The following is a 9,750-nucleotide window of genomic DNA, read 5'->3' as shown; positions in this document are numbered from 1 at the left end:
TACATATGCTGCCAGAGGATGTAAAAGGTGGATGCCGAGCCCACTCTGTGAACTTGAACTCATCACGGCTGTGTCCACGCCATTTCCCAGACATTCCTTTCTGTTTGGTTTGTGCTGTGGAGAGACACAGACTTCTGGATGATAGAAACATCATATCCAGTCATTTTCCACCCACGCATTTAGCTAGACTTTAATCTGCTGCATTTACAGAGTTGGGAATTATAATTATGACTCAGTCACGGCTTCTTGGAAAAATGTAACTGATTTCTGCTCTCATCTTGAGGGTTTTACTGCTCAATGTCAAGGCAGCAAATGAGGCCCCTGTCACAGCTCTGCCCTCTAGAGCCTGGACCGTCAGAGGCCACATTACCCACCAGAAGCCACCCTCAAGCTAACGATGTGTGCCATGGCAGGAGAAAACAAGCAGCTTCTCTCCTCTCCCTGGGGACAGAGAGGGGGTCCCGAGCCCTCCAAGTCTCTGCAAGCATGAGAAAAAGGCATCATTAAGGAAGGCCTGAGAATCTTCTGAAACTTCTCATTTTATGGCTTGTATGCTGTCACTCTTCAAAGAGCCAACCGAATTTTTCCAAAACAATTCATTATAAACTCAACGTTCTTTAAAAACTTTGATGCTGTGACAGTGCAAACAGCATTCATTTTATTGCTCAACTTCGGCATGGGCACATACATAGTTAATTTTTAAAAACCATTTATACAGATGTTATTGATAAAGCTCATGTAACAACTGAGTGAAAATACAAAGAATATCAAAGCTAAAACACTCTGTAATAAATACAAATACAATGAAAATGATAAAACTTTGCTTTTAAAGTCAGTTTGAGAGAAGGAAGAATATTACATTAAGTGAACTAATTACATCTAGAAACAAAACAACTCAGCATTTGGTACAATCATCACCCTAACATAAGTACATTAAATACCACAAATGGCACCCACTGACTGTGTGCTGCAGCTTAAAGACAAGCAGAAGGAGCTGCTCTATCAAACTGTAAGGGCATCTGGAACAATCCCTAACTCCCATCAATGCAATCAGCTCAATGCCCCGGAAGTTCAAGCAGACTTAGTGTTGTAAGATAAAGCAAATTACATTGTATTTAAAAGAAAGGAAACTTGTGCTCTGGACTGTAATTACAAGAGAAAAATAAAAGACTTGGTAAAAATAAAACCCGTTCAGGGCAACAAACTATGTGCAAAACAAAATGTACACTATACACAGCACTATTTAAAAAATCTTTACACCAAGAAATAAGACCCTCTGAAACAAAACTCACCTCTGTAACTGCATATGAGCTCTACAAAGTAACCACTGTTCACAATTAAGCATTCATGATGTGAAGGCAATGTATGGAAAAGTGACATCACATATCTGAAATAACACAACTAGAGGAAGGATTAGAAAAAACCCAGCTAAGAGGGACATGTGGAAATAAATATTCACATTAAACATGAGGTGCAAGTCCAAGTTTGAATGATACATCGGGGGAGGGGGGCTGGGGTGGCGGGGGTTGTTTGCTTAGCACCTATGTGGAAGTAATCAGTAATTTTGAAAATGAAATCTAAATCATGTTTTTATAAATTATGTTGGCGATACCATAGACGGCAAAGGAGGGTATTTTCTTTTAAAGCTCTATGAAGTCATTATTATGAAGTTAAAAAGGCACTCAAAAAGCGATGGTATCTGCCTGCTCTATGTAGCGCGTTATGAGGAGGAGCGTTTCACTATTCCTGCATCCATCAGCTACGATTCCTCCAAAGTTCATCATGTACTTACTTTTACTGATAGATTACAAGAGGCACAATTACACTGCGCTAGTGCTTTAATTAATATAAAAGAGGGATGGTACTACAGGTACTCCTGTGAAGGCTGAGAACCATATCCAAGTATAAAAACCTTGTCTGTGTATTTCAAGAGGTTCTTCGGTATTACTAAGAACGCAGGAGGAAAACAAAACGGGAAGAAAAAGGTCAGCATAAGCACGTCGATCGCCACTACACAGTTTTGACTATAACCAGCTTGCGTGTAGCTGTCAAATTTGGCTGAAGAAACAAATTTAAATACTTAGAAACGACACAAGCAGTTCTCGACCTTTTTTTAAGCAGCAAATTTTCCACCTCTTTTATTCCCCCCCACCCCCTTTATGAAACCTTACATGGAATTCCAATATTTATCAAAGAGAAAAATCAGAGCTGCTCTGGGTCAAGGGGGGTGGGGAGTTAGAGGCCCTGCTCAAATACCAGCTGGGCCTTTCCGCTCCCTCTCTCTCTGTCCCTTCTCTCTTAACCATCACTCCTGAGGCACCTTGGAGCAACCCCTTGGCCCCCACAACACAGACTGAAAACCAATCCATCAAATGCAAGAACACAAAGGGCTTATTCACTTGATAATTAAGCTGTAAAATTTAAAGCTCTCTCACTGAAATTTGCTATTCCTGATTTCACATCAATGTAAAAAAAAAAATAACAGTACAGATTTCTGATAGCTGAATTTAAAAATCCACCCATGATTTCAGGTTCTTCTAACCTCTCACTTCAGAAGTCTGGTTGCCTTCTGGACCACGCAACATGCCACACACCTTGCAAGCTCAATGTGGATATTTTAAAAATCCAATGCCAATCTTCAACACCAAGGGAACTGGGATTCCCTAACCTCCAAAAATTACTCTTCGGACTCAAAGTAATGTACACAATAAAGTTAGAATCACTTCTCTTTTTAGTAATCACATCCCCTGCCCCACCATCTCCACTGCAGTTTGTTAGGTAAAAGCAGGGTTTTCTAAGCTTGCTAAATAATCTTTTGAGCAAAAGTTTTCCTTTTTCGTAATTTTAGCTGATTAAAATATGAGCAGCTAAAAAGAGATTCAGGATGGTTTACTTGATAGAAACTTACACCATAATTAAAATGTAATATAAATTAGGTGCATTTGTCATAGGAGACTTTGGTTTACAGAAACAGTATACATATTAAAGATAAACCGACCCAGCGAAAGAATGAAAATCCCATCCCATCCACGTGATCTGAGTAACTATAAAAATGCAGTATTTCAAGATGAAAAGCAAATCCAAAATACCTGACAATATTGATTGAAGATAAAAAAATTAAGATTTTTTTTAAAGTCTCTTAAAAACAGGGAGTCCCTGAATACATCTTATTGTAGCAAATAAGCTACTAAGTTTAGACTAAATGGTTGCATTAGAAATTTGACAAACAAAATTATATAGCTGTATTCCAGGACATTCATGCTTGAAAAATATAAAAAAGACTCACTTAGGCTAGGTTGAAACATATAATGCTTTTAAAATATAATGCTTTGCTATAGAAAAATGTAATTAAAACATGTAAATGGTTTAATTTTTAAAGATAATGATTCTTTTATAGCCAATTGTTTACAAAGGTAGAATAATTCAAAATAATTTTATTTCGTTTTATTTTTTACAAAGAACAAGTACAGGAGCTGTTCAAAATCATGTACTCAATCAAAATGAAATGTGACTTGTACCGACTGCTGAAGTTGTCTTGATGTTTGACAGACTTGAAATCTGTGAAGCGATTTGAATAGATTAGCTTTTATAAAAATAGTAGTAGTCTTTAAGTGTAGAATACTGCCTAACTCTGGAAATGTAGGAAAAGTCAGCATTCTTTAGGTTCAAGATATTAATTTTAAATAGCAGCTGAATGTGGCCTCATGGCAAAGCATAAAGACCTCTTTTTTTTTTTTTTTCCTTGAAAAGGAATTTCAAAATTGTCCTTTCCCCTCACAGTGTCCTACAATTTTTTTAAAGGGGGGGGGGCATTTTCCTGTATTTCAGCATTCCTTGAAAGTCTGCTGCAAGGAGGCTGTGGGTCAGGGGTATAAATAGAGTCCTGGGTCAATCCTTGGAGTTGTCATTCCACAGCAAATCCACATGTTTCTTCAATGGCTGTTAGCAGCTTTTCATACAACTTTTCATAGCTTTCATAGGGCGGAATGTCTATTCGATTGAAGCTGTAAATAAGCAAATCAGATTTTACACAGCTCATTCAAAATCGGCAAACTAGCCGAGCAAGTGTATAGCAAACATATACTTCTTAGTTTACACTAATACAGCTACATTATTCTTTGTGTCACATAGAAAACTGGAAGAGGAGTTCCCGTCGTGGCGCAGTGGTTAGCGAATCCAACTAGGAACCATGAGGTTGCGGGTTCGATCCCTGGCCTTGCTCAGCAGGTTAAGGACCTGGCATTGCCCTGAGCTGTGGTGTAGGTTGCAGATGCGGCTCGGTGGCTCGGATCTCGCGTTGCTGTGGCTCTGGCGTAGGCTGGTGGCTACAGCTCCGACTGGACCCCTAGCCTGGGAATCTCCATATGCCGCGGGAGCCACCCTAGAAAAGGCAAAACAACAAAAAAAAAAAAAAAAAAAAAAAAAAGAAAGAAAGAAAACTGGAAGAAAAAGGTTATATTTCTCTCAAGTAGAGATTACTGCTTTCAGGTTTTCCTACCAATTTCTGGATAATCTTAATCACTTATAAGAGTTACTTATCATTCCTTTTAATGGTTCACTTAGTAAGAAGAACAATAAAATGTCAAATCTGTTTGAAACTGACACCTCCATACAGGGACTGAGGGAAAAAAGCTACAGAAATAACTCACCATGTGTGGGCTTTGGGCAGGTTGTTAGTGCAGGCATCAATCTGGTGTATTGTAAAGAGTCGTGGGCCCGCAGCGCCTGCAAAGGAAGTCAACCTGGGTCAAATCACTGCATGTGCATGTATCAGTCTCCGAAATCTCAGAATAAAACTGGTACATAAACCACAGGGTCTAGAAGAGGAGAGAACTGGTGATTCCATACAAGCTGCCAAAGGGCAGTAGGAAAAGAATTCAGGTTTTAATGTTCAAGACTGAAATCCTTTCCCAACTCCTATCTTCTACAGAAAGTCAATGTCCCCAAAGTATGCCAAGAGAAGTAAATGGGCAAATTCAAGATCCAATACACATACCCATATTAAAAAAGATGACAACCAGAGTTCCCATCATGGCTCAGTGGAAACAAATCTGACTTCGTATCCATGAGGACACAGGTTCGATCCCTGGCCTCGCTCAGTTGGTTAAGGATCCGGCATTGCCGTGAGCTGTGGTGTAGGCCGGCAGCTATGGCTCTGATTCGATCCCTAGCCTGGGAACCTCCATATGCTGTGGTGCAGCCCTAAAAAGACCAAAAAAAAAAAAAGATGACAACCTAATGCAAATTTGTGCTTCATAACTCAAAATTCACTGACAGCAACAGATTGCAAACTATAGAACACATTTCTTTCTTTCTCTTTTTGGGGGTGGAGGGGTGCTGTGCCCACAGCATGTGGAAGTTCTCGGGGTCAGGGATCAAACCCACGCTACAGTAGTGGCAACGATGGATCCTTAGCCCACCGAGCCACCAGGGAACTGCAAGACTCCACGGAATAAATTTCAGTTAACATGTGACACCCCATACAAATGTATGCAGCAATCAATTTCACTTTATGCATCTGGGTAGTCTGATAATGATGAGTTGTCCAAACAGGGAATGCAAGCATGACCAGAGTATGCTTTCTCCATGGACTATGGGCAACACTGTTGAATTATGTACCAGTCTGGCTGCCTATACCCTCAGTCATCACCAGCAGCAGCTTTGAAAATGAAGAGCTTCAGAGGTAAAGGAAGCAACCACCACCCAGTGAAGTACCATAATCATTAGCCATATCACCAGTTTATCCCAAAATTAAACAGCTATTCCATGGAACACAATTCTTAAAAATGGTATGTGCCCATAAGATGGTCTGATGCCATGCATTAAGTAAAGCGTTCTGACCAAACAAATGCCTTGCACGACTCATGCTGCCTCTATTAAAAAAAATGAAAACACAGAGGGAAGAGGCATCCCAAGTGGGTAAACGTTTGCCAGGTTGAGATGTGGACGCGGAAGCAGACAGACTTCGCCCATGGGAATGAGCAACCGAACTTAAAAGCAAGGTGACCCGAAAGGGAAAGGCAGAGCATCACCACATACGGTCTCTGACATGCGCACTCACTACAGTCACAGAACACCCCAGCAGAAAAGGCTCTTGGGAGGGGCGCAAAGGAGAGGAAGGAGAAAAAGGTATCAAGACGTGAGAGTCACAGAGAGGAACAAGAGTGCAAAGAAAACCTGTTTGTAAGCACATGTTTGTACACCATCTATGTACACCAAGTACTGACCCCTTGCCCCGATTAGGAGACGCCACGCCATCTGCCCCTCTGGCTTTCTTACCTTGCAGAGCTTTGAAGCCCTGCAGAGGCACCCGGGATGAGCCTGTCACAAACTGAAGTAACCGTGCTCGTCGTTCTTCATCAAAAAACTCCACAGCCTTCCAGAACCACTTGACAACATTGCTGTCTGGTGTACAGTGTTTTAATCGAGTGTTTACCTTCCAGTCATTCACATCTATCTTTCCAAGTCCACAAATAATGAGCTGTTAAAATATTGCACAAATAATGAGTCAATGGAAACCCAAGTTTAGCCAAAAATTCCTCAGAATAGAACTTCAGATTTGCAGTGTTGGCTTTCATATGGTGTTCTTTTTTTTTTTTTTTTTTTTTTTGTCTTTTTGCTATTTCTTTGTGCCGCTCCCACGGCATATGGAGGTTCCCAGGCTAGGGGTCGAATCGGAGCTGTAGCCACCGGCCTACACCAGAGCCACAGCAGTGCGGGATCCAAGCCGCGTCTGCAACCTACACCACAGCTCATGGCAACGCCGGGTCGTTAACCCACTGAGCAAGGCCAGGGACCGAACCCACAACCTCATGGTTCCTAGTCAGATTCCTTAACCACTGCGCCACAATGGGAACTCCTCATATGGTGTTCTTAATCAAGGGTACACATCAGAATCATGTGGAAAAAATTTAAAAATATACACACTATGGAGTTCTCGTTGTGACTCAGTGGTTAACAAATCTGACTAGGAATCATGAGGCTGTGGGTTTGATCCCTGGCCTTGCTCAGTGGGTTAAGGATCCAGCGTTGACGTGAGCTGTGGTATAGGTCGCAGACGTGGCTTGGATCTGGTGTTGCTGTGGCTCTGGTGTAGGCCAGTGGCTACAGGTCCGATTCGACCCCTAGCCTGGGAACCTCCATATGCCACGGGAGCGGCCCCAGAAATGTCAAAAAGACACAAAGTAAACAAATAAATTAAAATACACACTAGGTGCTCTGGTCAGAGATTTTAATTCTCTGAATCTGGGGTGATACTAAGGATCTGTATTCATAAAAGCTCCTCAGGTACCTACTCACTGCAGGTTCCCTACCCAAGATCTGAGAACCACCACTGTGATGGACATGACAAGATGAAAAGTTCTGTAATTAAAAAAAAAATTTTAATGCACAGAAACTAGACTCGAAGAGTAAATACAATTTATGTGCCTCTCTTAAGACCTGGATCTGTTATTCTGGTTTTCAACACTTATGACCTTTGGGATTCTGGGCAATTCAGTTTACCTCCCTTGGCCAGCAGTTTCCTCTGCTATGATATGGCAGTAACATCTGTTTTACCACATCCTGTGAATGCAACCAAGAGTGCACAGGGGAGTTCCCACTGTGGCACAGTGGAAATGAATCTGACTAGGAACTATGCAGTTGCGGATTTAATCCCTGGCCTCCCTCAGGCATCTGGTGTTGCATGGTGTAGGTTACAGGTTCAGATCCTGCATTGCTATGGCTGTGGTGCAGGCCAGCAGCTATAACTCCAATTCGACCCCTAGCCTGGGAACCTCCATATGCCACGGGTGTGGCCCTCAAAAGCAAAAAAAAAAAAAAAAAAAAGACTGCACAGGAATTCAAGAAATTGTGTTGAATAAGTAACACAATCTACTTAGGTTTTATCAGGGAGTTCCCTGGAGGCCTAGTGGTTAAAGATCAGGCATTGTCACTGCTGTGGTGCAAGTCTGATCCCTGGCCCAGGAACTTCCATACACCACAGGTGCAGCCCTCCCAAAAAAGTTGTATCAAAGTACAAAATACATGAATACACTGAAAGAGAGCTCCGGCTGGCAACCCAACACAGGGTCAGTATAGATGAACTATAACAAAAAAATCACTCTGATACTATTAACACTCACACCTCCGGAGGGTGCAAGACTACTCATCTTACTAACATGTTTATAACACTGAATTGTAATAGTGTGTGGTATAAAACATAACGTAACCTGCTCATCCTATATAATTCTATTAACCCAGTATAACACTAAATTAAATATATATATAGTGATTAAAAATTTAATTTCATCAGCAGTAGAAATTATATAAAAATTACCCTAACTCAACTGAATAAAATCTCCAATGAAGCTTCTATAGGGTTCTGAAACAAGTACTCAATCATAACCAAACTAACAGGTAAGTGGTTAACCAAAGAGGATTACAGAAGTACTTGTAACCCAAAAGATGCCTCCCTGAATTCTTTTCTTCAGAGGAGTGGAATTTTAAGATCAAATTCCTTATTTACCATTATATGAACAGATGAAAATGCATCATATTTCAACTTTATTGCCACTCCTGCTGTTTTCTTCCTCCTCCTAACTACTTCCCTCTGCCCATTTCGCTAAAGAATAGTTTAATCTCAAGAGGAATGGGGATGGTAGTGAGTCAAACCAGTCTTTTTAGACTTGTTTGCTAACAGGTCTGTTAACAGACTGAGTTAGCAAGGACACTGAAGTTAATGAATAAAATCATGTTTTAAATTATCTGTAGACTTCAAATATTTATGCTATTCCTAATCACTAATTAAATTTGAGGCCTCAGGTAGAATAAAACCTCATTGCTTCTTCAAGGCGTTCAGCAGAAATTGAGATGTATTTGTTCAAGGTCTTAATTATAAAACCAGACCTAAGGTGCTTTACAGGCTAGCTTTAAAACAAAATCAGTTAAATGTTTATTATAGCTATTATTAGTAATGAATGTTTCCAAGGAGACTAAAGATGTTTCGATAGGGTTTATCCTAAGTGTTTTAATTATTCTCTCTCCGTTTTTGTCTATCGAGTGCTTTCTTGCAAAGCTTAATGTAAATCCAATTGAACTTAGGCTTTTATTCCAAATAAATTTCAGTATGGTGGACACCAAGTAATAAAGTTTTATTTCACTAAATCAATCACCAATTAGGGAATAAAAACCAACACTGGAAGAATGTACACATAAGACACAAAATCTACTGAACATAAGAACGAGTAATATGGAAAAATAAATTAAGAGTAGTCACAACATAAGAGAGATTGCTTAGTATAGAAATTCCAAACATAAAAGGCTTTTCCAAAGGAGGAAAGACTTTTCCTGTGAATTAGAATTCTCACAGAATTGCATCACAAAACTTCAAAAGCACCAGAAAGACAACTTTCCTCTAAAAGTAAGTAATACCAAAGTCCCGACCTTCCTTTGTTACACTAAATGATGCCATGATATTAATACACTGACCTCTAACTCCTTCTCATCAAATGTCTTCAGCAGATGCTGTGGAATTACTTCATTAAATCCTTTCTGCAGAGCCAGGAACTGCGCCTCAATGCCTCGTAAAAATCTCCAGTTCACATAGAGCCTGGAAACATTGGGCAGGGATTTCATATGATCAAATATATTCAGATGGGTAATTATTATCAATCTCTAGCACTGTGGCAAATTGCACTTCACAAAAATCAAGCATTAAGAACTTAGTCTAACATCTAGAAGAATCTCAGGTTACTGAGGATAGATGGATCC

General features: G+C 40.2%; 1 protein-coding gene across 2 annotated transcripts in view; it reads right to left on the bottom strand.

Moving 5' to 3' along the window:
* The window catches only part of SMURF2 (SMAD specific E3 ubiquitin protein ligase 2), a 123,447-nt gene continuing 114,310 nt past the window's right edge, over positions 614 to 9,750 (bottom strand). For both annotated transcript variants that reach the window (XM_021066753.1, XM_021066754.1), the window contains 4 exons: positions 9,469 to 9,589; positions 6,280 to 6,481; positions 4,650 to 4,725; positions 614 to 4,004 (listed from right to left, as the gene is read on the bottom strand). In XM_021066753.1, coding sequence (XP_020922412.1) covers positions 3,905 to 4,004; positions 4,650 to 4,725; positions 6,280 to 6,481; positions 9,469 to 9,589 — 499 coding nt within the window. In that variant the 3' untranslated portion in view covers positions 614 to 3,904. The remainder of the gene's footprint in view (positions 4,005 to 4,649; positions 4,726 to 6,279; positions 6,482 to 9,468; positions 9,590 to 9,750) is intronic.

This window comes from Sus scrofa, chromosome 12 (genome assembly GCF_000003025.6).
Source record: "Sus scrofa isolate TJ Tabasco breed Duroc chromosome 12, Sscrofa11.1, whole genome shotgun sequence".
NCBI lineage: Eukaryota > Metazoa > Chordata > Mammalia > Artiodactyla > Suidae > Sus > Sus scrofa.
Note: the sequence above shows the minus strand (reverse complement) of the source record. Positions and strands in the feature narration are given on the sequence as shown.